The sequence below is a fragment of the Equus asinus genome, chromosome 1 (assembly GCF_041296235.1).
Source record: "Equus asinus isolate D_3611 breed Donkey chromosome 1, EquAss-T2T_v2, whole genome shotgun sequence".
Classification (NCBI taxonomy): domain Eukaryota; kingdom Metazoa; phylum Chordata; class Mammalia; order Perissodactyla; family Equidae; genus Equus; species Equus asinus.
The window spans coordinates 205,100,898-205,116,331 of NC_091790.1; the positions used below are offsets into that span (position 1 = coordinate 205,100,898).

General features: G+C 47.0%; 1 protein-coding gene across 4 annotated transcripts in view; it reads left to right on the plus strand.

The window, feature by feature from the left end:
• DPP6 (dipeptidyl peptidase like 6) overlaps positions 1 to 15,434 on the plus strand; it is a 988,762-nt gene that overhangs the window by 460,815 nt on the left and 512,513 nt on the right. The window contains exon 1 of one of the 4 annotated variants that reach the window (XM_044765681.2): positions 14,399 to 14,852. The exons of the other annotated variants lie outside the window; for them this stretch is intronic. Coding sequence (XP_044621616.2) covers positions 14,796 to 14,852 — 57 coding nt within the window. The 5' untranslated portion in view covers positions 14,399 to 14,795. Of the gene's footprint in view, positions 1 to 14,398; positions 14,853 to 15,434 lie in introns of those variants that run through there. 4 annotated transcript variants of the gene reach the window in all.

Sequence of the window (15,434 nt, forward strand, 5' to 3'; positions counted from 1 at the left end):
TCTCCACCCCCAACCCCCCCCCAAAAATCCTGAGTGAATGCCATCTGACCTCAAAATGAGAGGGTCACCAAGGTGGAGACTGACCTTGGGATCCTTAAGCATCAGACTGTGCGGGTTCCTTTTACTTGCATCACTACCACCAAATGTTATGTTGGAAACCAACTGGGCCTCTGAGTTTGCATAAATTCCAAAATATAGGCCAGAGCTGGTTCAGTTAGGTTCTTCTGACTGCACAAGTGAAAGTTACATTCGATTATCTCTGGATAAACAAATTATTGTAAGGCTACAACCCCCACCCCCAGAAACAGGAACTGGCAAGTCTCCCAGAACCAAGGCCACTCCAGGGTCCAGCTCCTCGTCCCTCCTCTCTTCCGGCAGTGAGGCCTCGCTTCCTTCCTTCTGCCAACTGTTCTCCACGCGCATTCATACTTTTACTCTTCCTACCTCTACACTGCACTAGTCTTCCTAGCTGCATCATTGTAGCTGCTTCCTTACAGCCTGGCCTCCAGCTTCAATCTGACTGCTGACTTCTAACAGACTCTTGATTTTTCTGAATTCAAGTTGCTGAAAGGGAGAATCCGATGGGCCTGACTCTCCTCTTTCCGTGGGATTTGCAGCTGTAGATTGTCTGTCCTTGGGTCAGGCACAGGCCCTGGTCCAGTCACCCATGACATCATGTTCTTGTCTTGTCCTAAGAGGAATACCCTAAGGTGGCTTCCCATCCAGAATGAACCTAATGATGGACGGTTGAGTGTTCTCTATTAGAACATAAACTCTCCAGAGAAGGAAAGCATGGGCCATCATGAATACTCCAGTATCAATGAGGGTATTGACTCAGTTCCTTTTCAGAGATACAGCAAAAATCCAGACACATCGGGAGACCATACTTCATCTGAAGGATGAGGAGGGCTTCTGAAAACTGGTGAGGAGAGTACAGGAAGCCCTGAATCTAAAAACTATTATTTCTTCAAGTTAGTCCTTCTGGTAGGGCAGGTTTGTTAATGTGACCCATTGACAGATTCTCAAATCTAAGTTAATGTAGAGATATGGGTTGTCCTATGTCTGTCAGCTATATCTATTATTAATAGTTTTATGAATGATACCAACCACAAAGGATACAAACGTAATTGTCATTCTGAATTCTTGATGAGGACCATATTTTAGAATTGGATCCTTTCTGGTCCCTTACAAATGTTACCATATTGATTGCATTCTTTTCTGCCTGTCATCTTGCTCAGGACGGGCTTTGAGAACTCAGTAAGCGTTTTGTAGGTTTTAGTCTTGGATTCTTTCTGAGATGTGGCTCAAACTGGGCTAATTTCCTGATGTACAAGGACGATCTTTCTTTGCTAGCATAGATCTGAGAGTCTTTGTAAGGGACATAATTTACATGAGTACTACTTCATTTTAGGTGTGCTTTGGTCTATCACATGCTTTTTTCCATATAACTTTGGTTGATCTGGCATAGTGGCATATTTTGTAAATGGATATGTTGAAAATGGGAAGTTACTGAGTGTTGGAGCCTGAGGCTGCTTAAGGAGCTGGATTTGGTGTCAGCTTCTGAAGGCTTCCTGCAGAAGCTAAGGGTTCAGAGCATTCTTAGAAAGGGAGAGAAATATTTTGGAATAAAAGGAAATCACAGACAGGCACAGTTTCTCTTTTGACTTCTTATAGAACGCAGAGCAGCAGCTTTCTAATATTTCACAAGTGACCCCATTCACCAAAGTTTCACAAAATAATAATACCCTTACTAAGAGTTCCGTCCACGTCTATCTACTATTTTATTCTATGCTCTCTGTGTTAATGCTGGTTGACAGGATAAGTAATAGCATAGGTTAATTTCATAGTATAAATCTTGTTTTCTATTATCTTAGGAGAGTAGTTGTCTCCATCAGGGTGTTTTTGTGTTCTCACCAAGGACTTATCTTTTCTGTTTCTGATGGGGGGTCACTGAAGATCGACTCCCCACTCAGGGCCTCATCTCTCACTTCACGTAGGAGATTTTCTCTTTTTATTGTGATTTCACAGGCTGGGCTTTAATTCTTAAGGACTTTCACTTAGTTCTAATTTTCAGGAAGAGAGACTCTTAAAAAAGACGTAATAAGGCACCCATACCCTTTTATGGCTGGCTGATGGATTGATGAAATGTATCTTCCCCTGTGTTTCATCTTTGATTTCTAGAATGTGAGAAGTTTTCATCTCTTTAGTGGTCACTGTTCCACCCTTTTCATCCTTTCTCCTTTGAAAGGTGGTCATCTGCAGTGACGGACTCCCTGGTTCCCAAGTGTTTGAAGCTACGGAGCCCTTTGTTCCAATGACGTGCAGCTCGTGTCAAGGATGCGCAAGAGGAGGCGCCCTGGCTGGATGCTGGAATGGGGGTGAGAGTGGGGATGGAGCCCCGAGTCCTCGGGAAGCCTCTTCTCCCAGCTCCGTCATCTTGGCAGCACAGGAGGGGCTTCCTCTAGCACAATTTGAAAACGTCTGGCTGAGTCATTCCATCCTACATTCCCTTCTCTGGATTTTGTTGCGTCCTCCCAGGGCAGCTTATATACATGTCTTCTATGTCATGTTTCCATCCCTTAGTTATTCATAAACCGTGACCACACTGCCTTGTACGGCTCTGTGAGGGACTCTGCGTGTGTGATTCTGTCTGAGTTCCTTTGCCGATAATGAGTTGTCTAAATTGATCTGGTTCTGATCGTTTACTGCATCATGTGGAGAGAGACTCTTGTCCTCTTGATTTCACTCAAGGTGACACTCAAACGTTCCAGAAGTTCTCTTCCTAACACACCGTCGTCGCGTTGTTTTTTGTGTGCTAAGCGCTGGGGATGTGGAGAAGAAGACATGCCCTTGAGGAGATCTCGGTCCAGCAGTGAGAGAGCCGTTAACTGAGCACTGCTCTGTGTCCCACGGTCTGCAGAGTTTATCTAATTTAATCCGGACAGCAGTCCACAGGCCCGGCTACTGTTGTGTCTGTTTACCAGCTGAAACCTGGACTCAGTAGCTTACGCACAGCCAGCAAGTGAACAGACCTGGGACTCAACTCTGATCTCAAAGACCCTTCCTTTCCCTGATATGCAGCCCTTCATCTTGCTTAGGCCCTGCCCTGGATGGCGCACAGTGGGGCTAGGAAACCAGGCAGGGAAATGGACAGTGGTGCTGTGATGTAACAAGGACTTCACACAAACATGGACATAAAAACTGTGATGGGAGAACAGCGAAGCAAGGGATCAACTCTATGAGGAGGTAGGAGGTGGTATTTGAACTGGGTGTTGGAAGATGAACAGGAGCTCCCCAGATGGAAGGAGTGAGGGGTGGAGCTAGTGCTTTGGTGGAAGACATGGTGTCTTTGACTCTACTCCGTTAATGCCCTTGCTTTGATCATGCCATCCAAGGGAAAACACCAAGTGTCTTAGACTGCCGTTGTTTATATGTACCTCCAGTTTTAAGTGGCCCATTTGAATGTCATTTACACTATCATTTACACTCATCCCCAAAGCCAAATCAGATGTGTTTTGCAAAGTCGGACAATAGGGATTTCAATGACTGATCCTTCTCTGGGAATTTTCTGCATGGATCTGCTTATTCCTTTATTTGGTGTTGAAAATGAAGCATGAAAAATGTTTGCAGGAACATTTTACATAAATCACATTTTCCTGTGTGGGTATGAAAACTCCTTCCGAACCCTGTCTGTCCTGATCCCAGACATCCAGGCCCAGGCCAGAAGGCAGGGAGGGGAGCAGAGCTTCTGGGAAACCAGAAGGATGTGAAATCCATGCCGGAGGATTATCCAGGGGGCTCCTTTGAGGATGTCTTTCCTGCAACACCTTGAAGACAACGTGTCAGTGGAAATACAAGTCCCCACCATGCCATGTGTTACCCAGACAACACAAGAGCTTATTCCACAGCTGGCACCCAACTAGGGCCACGCGAACAGCCCCAGAAATTTCAGCTGGGGCCATTAGAAACCATAAAAAAGGCATCTGTCGAGCTGCTCTTGCCAAGGTCCTCCCGGCTCGTGAGGCTCCCGAGGAGGAGCAGGCAGAGCTGAGCCGTGATGGGCCAGCTCCTGTGGCCCACCTGGCCGGCTGCCAGTGCCCTTGTTCTGTGGCCCTGTTTAAAGGGGCAAGATCGTTGGGAGAGACATGAAAGGCAAAGCAACTTGGATGGAATTAAGCTACTTTGGGATGAAACATGAGAACTTTGAAAGGAGGTTTTCAACATGTCATGCCGCTGGTATTGCATTTGGTTCCTCTCCCAGCTGAACTGAGGCTGCCGTCTAAAAGCCAGGATGTGAACATGAATGTGAGTTGGTTTAAACATCCTTTGGCATAACACCAATTTTCAGAAATTTGATTATCAACCTTGCCATATCTATCTGGACTCACAAAATAGAATTGTCCGACTGGAAGAGAATTTAGGGAATACCTAATTCAGAGAGTGTGTGCTCCAACACAGAGAGCAGAGAATTGGGCTTCAATAAGGATTCACACCCAGGCCCATCAATCACACGGCCATCTGTGTGACCTTGGGCAAATGACCCCTTCTTGCTAAGGCCCAATTTCCTTAGCTGTAAATAAAGAAGTAAAACAGGTCTTGCCTAGGATTGTTGGGGGGGTTAAATAAGATCCTATATGTGACGACGCAGGACTCCGGAGGGCTCTGACTACATTGTGTTTGGCTCTCTCGGCCCTTATTTACAGGCAAGGAAACTGAGATTTACAGAGGTGGAGTGTATGGCTCGTTATCATCAGTGGTCCAAGCAAAGACCACCCTCTTTCTTCGTTCTTCCTTATTTCACTCATAATTTACTCCCCTTTCCCTCCCTACCATCAGCAAACATCATGTTTGATAAGCAGCTTTTTGTTTTTATGTATTTTTGCAAAACACACCTTTTGTATGAGCGCCTTTTTGTTTGTTAAGGTTTGCGTTTACATACATGTGTTTTGTTTCCACACATATTTACATATATATATGTGTTTATATTTCTGATTTTCTTCCTTAAGCACTGAGTTTACAATCCATCCCTGCTGCTCTGTGTACACAATCTGCTTCTTCTACTCATTGCTTAGCACTGCATGGCGTGCCTCCAATACACTCTGCGTAGCCTGTCCCACATGGATGGCCACCCAGGGTGCTACTAATGCCCACGTGCCCACCACCCCATCTTTCTCCTTGGATTTCCTAAGGCAGGAGCAAAGGCATTTATTTGTTACCAGTTTCCCCCTCCTATTAGATTGTGAGGCCATGAGAGCAGATCTTCTGACTTACATACAAAGCACACAGTAGTTTCACAGTAAACACAGCCCTTGGCTTCCCAGGCAGCTGGTCACATTGGCTCAGGCCAAGCCGCCTGTGGCCTTGGTCCCCAGAAAGAGTGATTAGCCTTCATTACCTTATCTTGTAAAGGTTTGTGGTCAGCTAGGGGACTGTGTTTTAGGAAAAGAAAAGATGAAAAAACACTCTAATGTGACTTGTAATTGAATTCCTTTGAATATACCACATTATCCATTTATCCACACAAATATATTTGAGCACTCACTGTAAGTGGTGGAGGTGTGGATTGGCAGGCTATTCGAATGTCTTTAGTATTTCCCAAATCCACAGGAGATTCCTGCTCTCAGGGTGCTCAGCCCCATCCCAAGGACGTATCGTGGCATTTGGGGAGGATGCTGTGAGGATGTATGTTGAAGCCTGTGATGGAGGCCTGTCAGCGAACCTCAGTCTAAGGTACAAAGATGAGATAACTCTGACAAGCAGTGTGGGAGGGGAACTGCTGTAATTCGTATAAATATTTGTATCCCTGAGAGGTGTGTCTGCTAGGCTGATTGTAAAATGTGTTGGGATTTTTTTCCTATTGTCTTTCCTTTTTGCAGGTGTGGCTCTATCTTGATATTGGAAGAGTTTTTCCATTGAATTTGTGATTCTGCGTGAATTGACTTACCTTTAGTTGACATGTAACAGAGTCACTCTAGGCCAGGGGTTGGTAAACGTATTCTGCAGAGGACCACATCGTAAATATTTTATACTTTACAGGCCACCGGCCTTTGTCATGGGTGTCAGCTCTGCTGTTGTAGTGCAAAAGCAGCCATATAAGACAGTCTGTAAGTGAATGGGCACAGCTGCGTTCCAATAAAACTTTATGTGAAACAACAGGAAGTGGGTCAGGTCTGGCTCATGGGCCACAGTGTGGGGACCCTGATGTAGATGCTCACCCACTTGCTACATCTAGAAATCAGCATCAATTTAGTGGGCCTGATAGAATAGACCAGCCACTGTTTCTTCCTAATATCATCAGCTATCATTTGAGGGGGACTCTTTTAATACAACTGTCAGGAGAAATACGAAGAGAAGACAGAAGAGGAATTTGTACTGTATTAATTTGAGTGCAGCTCGGTGGTGCAAATGTAAAATAACAGTGACTTATATGAGAGAAAAATTCATTTCCCTTTCCTGCATAGAGTGTTTGGAGGTAGCAGCCCAGGGATGCTAAGGCCACTCGTCCCCAGATCTCCAGGGATGTAGGCTCCATCTGTTTTCTCCCATGGATGCTCTTGGTCTCACGTTCAAGACTGTAGCAAGCATTCCAGGTAGAAAGATGGGAAAAGGGAGGGAGGAGAAGGAGAGTAAACTGAGAGTATACACCCTGACAGATACTGCTACCAGTGACTTCTACTCATAGCCTGTCATAGTTAATTTTATGTGTCAATGTGGCTGGGCCATGGTACCCAGTTATGGTCAAACTAGATGTTGCTGTGGAGGGATTTTTTTTTAATGTGATTAGCATTTAAATTAGTTAGCTTTGAGTAAAGCAGATTAACCTCAATAACATGGGTGGACCTCATCCAATCAGTTGAAGGCCTTAAGGGAAAAACAACAGAACTTTCCCAAGGAAGAGGGAATTCTGCCTCCAGATGGCCTTCTGACTTGAACTGCAACATATCAACTCTTCCCTAGGTTTCCAGCCTGCTGGGTCATCATCTTGCAGATTTTGGATCTGCAAACTACCCCAATGGAGTGAGCCAATTCTTTAAAATAAATCTCTCTCTAAATTACATGTATATATATATATGCATGTATGTATATGTACCAATGATACTCTTAGCCAAAGAAGACCCATGACGTCTGTTGCTCTACAAACGGTGCCTGAAACATTGACGTGTGAGCTGCCAGCCTAGCTGGGCTTTGGAAGCTCCACAGCAGCCATCCCTCCCTGTTTACAGCACACTCGAGGGCAGGGCTGTGGTCCACGCAGCTCTTCTGATGTGCCAAGAAGAAACCCTTCTGGCTCAAAGCCTGGGGGGTGGGGAGCCTTTGGGCCCCGTTAACTCCACCAGCTGTGATTCAAAGTGTGGCCAAAATGGACCCAGTTGTTCAGCCTTGATTGCTAAGTCTGGTTCAGTTCGACATTTTCATCTCTGAAACTCTCCACATTTCTATGCACCCCAACTCGCCGTGGCTCTTCTTTGACACATTCTTGTTGAATGGGAAGTATTTCACCAAATTTAGATGAGTGAACACAAAACAAGTGAGTTACAGAACTTGAGAAGAAGAATTTGTCCGGGCTTCATAGCAGTTCTGATGCCATGGGGATATCCTACCCCCTAGGTGAGGTTCACCAGCCAATAGAGGAGTTCACAGGCCATGTGGGAAACTCAGCTTCTGGGTGCTTCCTAGTCCTCTTCCTAGACCCTGTCCTCTTTCTTCCCAGAGCTTCTCCCTTCAGGTGCCGCCTCTTTCTTTGGGCTGCCCATTACTCTCACCCAGGCGTGAATTGATCACACAGGCTCTTGCAATTTCCAGGGATATCAGCATTTACATAATGGATTCTCAAGGTAAATCCAAAACCAAAACCAAACAAATCCCCAAAAGTGAAGGGATGACCCCTCCGTTGGAGGTTGACTTCTGGATAAAACTATAGTGGCGACTATGGACATGTGGCCCTCAACATGGGAAACCTGGTCTTCAGTTCAGGAAACTTATCCACATATGTATGTGTATATTTCAACTTGCTTCTTTGGATCCTGGCCCGACCCTTCAGGGAATCTTACTTTGCTGCCCACATTCTTTTTGATTTTCAGGGAATTGTAAGTTAGAAGTGGCTTCTCTTGCAGATGGTAAATGCTAAACAAGTCAAAATCTTCATGGACCCTATTCTCAAGACACTTTGCTCTCTATCTTACAGCAACAAGTCAGCCGGCGTGCCTGCGTCTTGTAGGTGATTTCACTGTCTGCACATAGTAGGTGCTTGATAAACACTTTCTGATTGAGTGCTTCTTGAAGCAAAGTCTTCTTAGCTGATTGGCTACTCATGGCAAGGGGAGTGGAAATCAGAGGAGCGGTCAGTCGCATCAAGCTTCAGAGGGATCCAGGCTTGCACATCTACAAACAAATCTAATCAGCTGAGCCTGTGCCAGCTGCCCTAGTTGGACACACCTGGCGGGGAGAGACAGGATCAAGGCTAAACCAGCCCACCCACGTGAACTAGCCTCTGCCCAGGTGCACCTGCAGAGGACTGATAGTGCCTCTGGTCCATTCAGCGAGGCTGGTGGCAGGTATCTGAGAGATTTCTAATAGAACTGGACAACACTGCCAGTGGGAATGGGAGGTGAATAACATGGCAAGACAAGCAGCTGGTGGTGTCCTCGTTGGCAGGCAGGCCTGCCCCATCCTCTGCCAGGCTCCAGCTGCCTGTGCCCCAGTGAGCCGTGAAATGCTGTCTTGGCCCAGAATCAGCCACTGGTGTAGGCCTTGCTCAGCATCTTGGCTCCCAGAATGTCCTCAGCTGCAGAATGAAGGTGCATGCAGGGCAGACATATCTCTGCCTGCCCCCTGGCGGGAGGAGCACTCGTCTGGAAAGGCTGAGATGCTGCTTGGAAGCACTTGTGCTCCATCAAACGGGATCCTTCCTAGACCCAAGAGAGAAGGACTCACCCACAAGGCCTTAGCTAGACCCTTTTAGCCGACTTTTGCATAGCAGAAGCTAGGATAGTTGGGACCCTCACTCTTTTTTTTTTAATTGAGGTGACATAGGTTTATAACATTATGTAAATTTCAGGTGTATATCATTATATTTCAGCTTCTGTATAGGCTGCATCGTGTTCACCACCAAAAGTCTAGTTACCATCCATCACCATACACATGTACCCCTTTACTCCTTTCCCCCTGCCCCCAACCCCTTCTCCTCGAGTAACCACCAACAGTTTCTCCTTATCTATATTTGTTTATCTTCCACATCTGAGTGAAGTCATACAGTATTTGTCTTTCTAAGTCTGACTTACTTCGCTTAGCATAATACCCACAAGGGCCATCCACGTTGTTGCAAATGGCATGATTTTGTCTTTTTTATGGCTGAGTAGTATTCCATTGTGTGTATACACCACATCTTCTTTATCCATTCATCTATTGATGGGCAATTGGCTTGCTTCCACATCTTGTCTTGGCTATTACAAATAATGCTGTGATGAACATAGGGGACATAAATCTTTTTGAGTTGTTGATTTCATGTTCTTTGGGTAAATACCCAGTAGTGGGATAGCTGGGTCATATGGTATTTCTATTTTTAATTTTTTGAGGAATCTCCATACTGTTTTCCATAGTGGCTGCATGGAAAGTGTACATTCCCACAAGCAGTGTACGAGAGTCCACATCCTTTCCAACACTTGTTATTTCTCGTCTTTTTAATTATAGTCATTCTGATGGGGTGAGGTGTAGTTCTCATTGTAGTTTTGATTTGCATTTCCTCTTTTCATGTGCATCATTTCATGTGCCTGTTGGACACCTGTATATATTCTTCGGAAAAATGTCTGTTCATATCCTCTGCCCATTTTTTGATCAGGTTGTTTTTTTTCGTTGTTGTTGAGTTGTATGAGTTCTTTCTATATTTTGGATATTAACGTCTTGTCAGATATATGATTTGCAAATATATTCTCCTAATTGGTGGGTTGTACTTTCATTTTGTTGATGGTTTCCTTTGCTGTGCAGAAGCTTGTTAGTCTGATGTAGTCCCATTTGTTTAAATTTTTTCTTTTGTTTCCCTTGCCTGGGGAGACATATTCAAAAAGATGCTGCTAAGATCAATGTCACAGAGTGTACTGCCTATGTTTTCTTCTAGGAGCTTCATGGTTTCAGGTGTTACAGTCAAGTTGTAATCCATTTTGAGTTAATTTTTGTGTATGGTATAAGATAAAGGTCAACTTTCATTCTTTTGCCTTTGGCTGTCCAGTTTTCCCAGCACCATTTACTGAAGAGACTCTCCTTTCTCCGTTGTACATTCTTGGAGGAGCCTTACTCTTGTCTGGGGAATTTAGGGGAGGAGCTCCTTCCTGCCGAAGCCCTTGGCAGGTGTTTGAAGTGACACAATAAGTCTGTGGGTGTTTGTGCATATGTGTGCTTGCATGTGTATTCATGTGTTTGAGTGTGTGTGTGTGTGGTGTGCAGCAAGGGTTTTGATCAAGCAGAACTGGATCTGAATGCCAATTCTGCCATTTCCACTGACTATATGACTTTGGAAGAGTTTCTTAGATCATTTTAAGCCTCAAATTCCCCATAGGTAAAATGGGGCTAATAATAAGTGTTTGGGGCTAATAATAAATGTTATGGGCTGAATTGTATCTTCCCCAAAATTCATATGTTGAAGTCCTGCCCCCTAGTACCTCTGAATCTGACTACATTTAGAGGTAGTGTCTCTAAAGAGATGATTAAGGTAAAATGAGGTCATTGAGGGGCTCCCTAATCCAATCTGACCGATTTCCTTATAAGAAGAGGAGGTTAGGACACAGACACTCACAGAGGGATGACCATGTGAGGACTAGGTGAGAAGATGACCATGTACAAGCTAAGGAGAGAGGCCTCAGAAGGAACCAACACCATAATCTCGGACTTCTAGCCTCCAGAATTGTGGGAAAATAAATTTCTATTGTGCTGGTCACCCAGTCTATAGCGCTTTGTTGTGCCAAACTAATACAACATGTGTCTAAGAGATTTTTAAGGATGAATTAAGATAATATGTATGAGGTGCTCAGTGTTGTTCCTGGCACATAGACCAGTTAAATAGTTTCAATATTCTGTTGAAGTATTCAGGCATTTCAAGACACTGCAATATGATGGTCCCAGGCCTAAACTGCGGAGATGTGAGTTCTGGTTTGGCTACTTACTCGCTGGGTAACCATGGGTTTCATATTTAAAGTCTCTCAATATCCATTTCCTTTTGTAAAATGGGGGACACAGCAGTGCTTGCCTCACAGAGTGGCTGAGGACTGGGTGTATCACACTTCGTGCGATACAGATGGCCACTATTTTTGTCATTATCACCAGGAGCAGGTAAGCATTGACTTTCCCCTTTGCTAAGTACCTACGATAGTAATTAAATATTCATGGAGTAAGGAATGGGGAAGGAGTGCAGAGTCCCCTGCAGCTCTTCTGTGAGTGGGTTCTCCTGCAGTCCACAGTTACTGAAAACCATAGTATTTATACATGATGCTTTCCAGAAATTTTTCTGTAAATTCTTTTTTTTTGTTCAGTGCAAGCGTAGCGGGCAGCATGCCCCACATTTGCAGTCGTTCACCGTCTCTCTGAGGATGCGTTTTCCATGACGGTGCTGAGAACGCCCGGGAGCGCTCAGTTCTCACCTCTCATGGGTGATGGGTGTCTCCGTGTCTGCAGTAATAGTCACAGCCCTTCAGCTTGTATGGTTGTGGACTTCAGCACGGTGTTTGTCCTCTGGGGGGATACTGATTAATTTTAAAATATGGATAAAAGGCAGCCCTTTCACTCTCTCTTTTTTAAAATTTTACTGTGATAAGAACACTTAACATGAGATCTACCCTCTTACCAGGTTTTTAAGTGTGCAGTGCAGTGTGGCTAACTATAGGCACAATGTGGCACAGCAGATCTCTAGGACTTTTTCCTCTGGCATATCATAAATTTTATGCCATTGAACAGCAACTCTCAGTTCCCGCTCCCCCGGCCTCTGGCAACCACCATTCTAGTCTCTGCTTCTGTGGGTTTGACTCCTTTAGGATCCTCAGATGAGTGGAGTCATGCGGTGTTTGTCCTTCTGTGACCGGCTCACTTTGCTCAGCATGAAGGCCCCCAGGTTCATCCGTGCGGCTGCCACGTTTGGCAGGAAATCCTGCCCTTTCTCATTTAAAAGCAGGAAAGTCAAGTCGTATGCAGAGCAGTTGGCCCCCGGGGGACCTCCTGCCAGAACATCCCACAGAAAGGTTCTGAGTGGCACAACCTCCTCATGCCAACTTTTCCTCCCAACGGCTCTTGAAAACAGTTGATGAATGACAGGTGTGGGGAGCCTGGGGGGCTAGCGGGCAAGCCCCCAAGTGATGATCTGATGCCAGCGGGAGATGCCTTTGAAGAATCAGGTGTCATTTTGCAAACGCGTGTGAACTTTGCATTCTATCCATATTCATGTTAGATGTAAAATAGCACTTAAGGTCTTTGCTGAGAAGTAAAAGGGAAGTGCCTGAAGGGCTTTCATGCTGTTCCCCACCACATACAGCTGAGCACCCCTGGGATACCACCAACTCCGTCAGACCCAGGGCCCTGGCAACAGTGAGGAGGAGGCACGGCCGGCTCCCTCCTCTTCTCCCGCGATTGTCCCTGTCCCCAGGATCAGTCCCGGTGGTATTCCTGGCTTCCGTGGGTTAGCAGTGGATCCTTCAGAGATGTTAACAGATGGTGGTTTAAGATGTGACCCACCTCCGAGGTTTTAATTTAAGAGGAAACTCTGGAGGACAGACCAATTTCTGAGATGCTCAGGAATGAGACTGAAATAGTGACAGGCTAATTTGCAGCAGGGCTGCTGATCTCAGCTGTCACCGAGGGCCTCCGGGCTGCTGTGTTCCAGGCATGTGAGGGGACCTCGCTGCCCAGGCCTCCTTTATGAGTCTTTGCTGCCGGGGTCCCCATGGCAGGCTTGCTTAGGGACTCAGGTGGCCGTGGCTTCCCTTTTCACTTTTTGGGCCTGTAACTGTTTGAAGACTCACCTGGGCATTGCTTGGCCTGGCGTACTCCCTCCAGACAACAATGAAATAACTTATCTTCCAGGCACTCCGGTAGTGGGGCCACCTCCACCAATTAGACGGGGAGCCACCTGGTTCCCACCCCGGAAACTTCCGGTCCTGCTGGGAAGTCTAAACACAAGGCAGCAAACACCAAGCAAAGCCTTCCAGGGTTTTACGTGGGGTTCCTGTTTGTACTCTTGACAAACCATGCCAGCTCCCAGCTGCCCATCCTGACCCCTTGCAATCTGTGCCAAGTAAATAACTTAGACCAGAATTAAGTTCGGGCTGTGGGAGAGGTGACCAGGCACCTCTGCCACCATCTGCACTCATCTGTCAACTCTAAAGGACGTAATGGCCTGGACTGTCTAGTGTTTGCTTTGTAAGATGACTGGGGGTGGCGGCCTTGGGAAGAAGCTGAAAGAAGGGAAGTCTACTACTAAACACCTTTTAAATGGAAACCTGTCTACTTTGCCTTCTCTCCACAAGGAACTACGGGCTTTATAGAAGTGTGAAGGCCCCACAGACTTTCTTATTCTTTCCTTATTCTTGTTGGTGCTGTGTGTGGGGGTGGCCTGAAGCCCTTGGGGTGGAGGCGGTCGTGCAAGACTAGGAGTCGTCAGAAAAGCATGAAGAGAGGACGATCGCACACACAGGGGCGGCAGAAGGCCTCCGGGCGCTGATTTGGCCCGTGTTTCTGCAAGGCCACAGACATTACTGCCTGCAAACTGGTGGCTAATCAAGCTTAACTCGGAGCTGATGCGCTGTGCGCTCACTGCATGCTCTACCCGCCCACCTGTGTCGCCCAGGGTAGGGGCTTGGCTGCGGCAGCGTCCGCGGTCAGCGCGAGGTAGCAAGGACTTCAGACGGGGACAGCAGGGGGGCGACCTCTGTCCTGCTTTCTCCTTGAGCTCAGGCATCAGCAGGGAGCCTTGCCTTCCTATAAGGTCACCCCGCAGGCTTTTCCCTTTTTTCTTTTAACCGACAGACACCCTTGAGGACCTGGTTGATTTTAAAAGAGAACCAGGAGGCTCTTTGAGTTAAAAGATAGATCACAATAAGTTTTCTGAATTTCAACGAAAATAGAGGCCAAGACTTCCAGGTCTAGCATTCCTGCAAATCCACCGGCACACAGCAAAGGAGTCGTTCTTTGGTGCCCACAGAGCACCTTCCTTCTCGAACGCACCGGGCACTTGGCAGAAGGAAAAAACAAAGACCATCCCTCGTGTGGCCCTTTAGCGCCCCTCGCCCGGGTGTGACCTGCCGGGGAGCGCTGCTAGGGGGGCACAGGATCGGCCACCCGCACAGGGCGGCGACAAGTTCCCGGGGCCGTGGCCGCGCGCCCCCGCCTGGGTCCCCTCCCCCCGCACCCCCTCCCCAGCAGACCGCGGCCGGAGCATGCGCCGTGCGCCGCGGGAGGGAGGCGGGCGGGAGCAGCGCGCATCACTCGGGTCCCCTTCCTGCACCGCGCCGCCAGTTGCCGGTTGCTAAGCAGTTATCATTGTTTCTGTGGCGATTGCAGAGGCTGTTGCTAATTGGAGAAGCCCCACTAAGCCGCAGCATCTTCCCTCTTCGGATCCGCTCTCTGCTCTTTGCATTTAAAGAGAGAACTAGGCTGGTCTCCCCACTCTCCCTCCCCCACTCTCCCCAAAATAGCCGTGTGATTTCCGAAGTATGGACTAGATCACAATCCTCCCCGCCGATTGGACTCTGGTGGCTCCAAACTCACCGTCAGATCGCACCTGCCCCTGTGCGGGTGGGCGCTCTGGACAGGAAATCATGACTACAGCCAAGGACCCGAACGCCTCAGGGAAATCCGTGCAACAGCAGGAACAGGTACTGCTGCCTTCTGGAGTGTGCCTGTGAGTGCGCGTGTCTGTGAGTGTGCGTGTGCCTGTGCGTGTGAGAGAGAGAGAGAGAGGAGGAAATATGTGTTTCTTGAATGATTTTGTATTTGTGATGACTGAGCCACAGAGCTGGGAGGAGGCGCAAAAGTGCTGAATGAGGGCGGCTGGGGTCTGCCCTTCTCCTCTGCCCCTACTGCTATTTTTAAAAGATCTCCTGGTCTATCAATAATGCATAGGCACAGGGAGCATCTGGCGAGATAAACTTGATGTGAAGGGACCTTGGGACAAAAGGCCTCTTGTCAGAGCTGCCTAATTCAGCGTGTGTCAGTTGTGAAGGTGTCCAACTCATTGGTAATTTTGGGGGCGGAATGGAGAAGGTGAGTAGCCCCCGCCTCAAAATTCAGCTTATTCTGACCCTCCACCAGGACTTGGCTGTGGTTCCAGCACAAGTCAAAAGGCGACGTGTGAGCAGTGTTTAAAGGACTTTTCCTTTGATACCTGTGTCCCTTTTCCTCCTCTTTTCCTAAGTATTTCTGAAGGTATGAAGAGATTGCTGCTGCTCAGCCCTGGC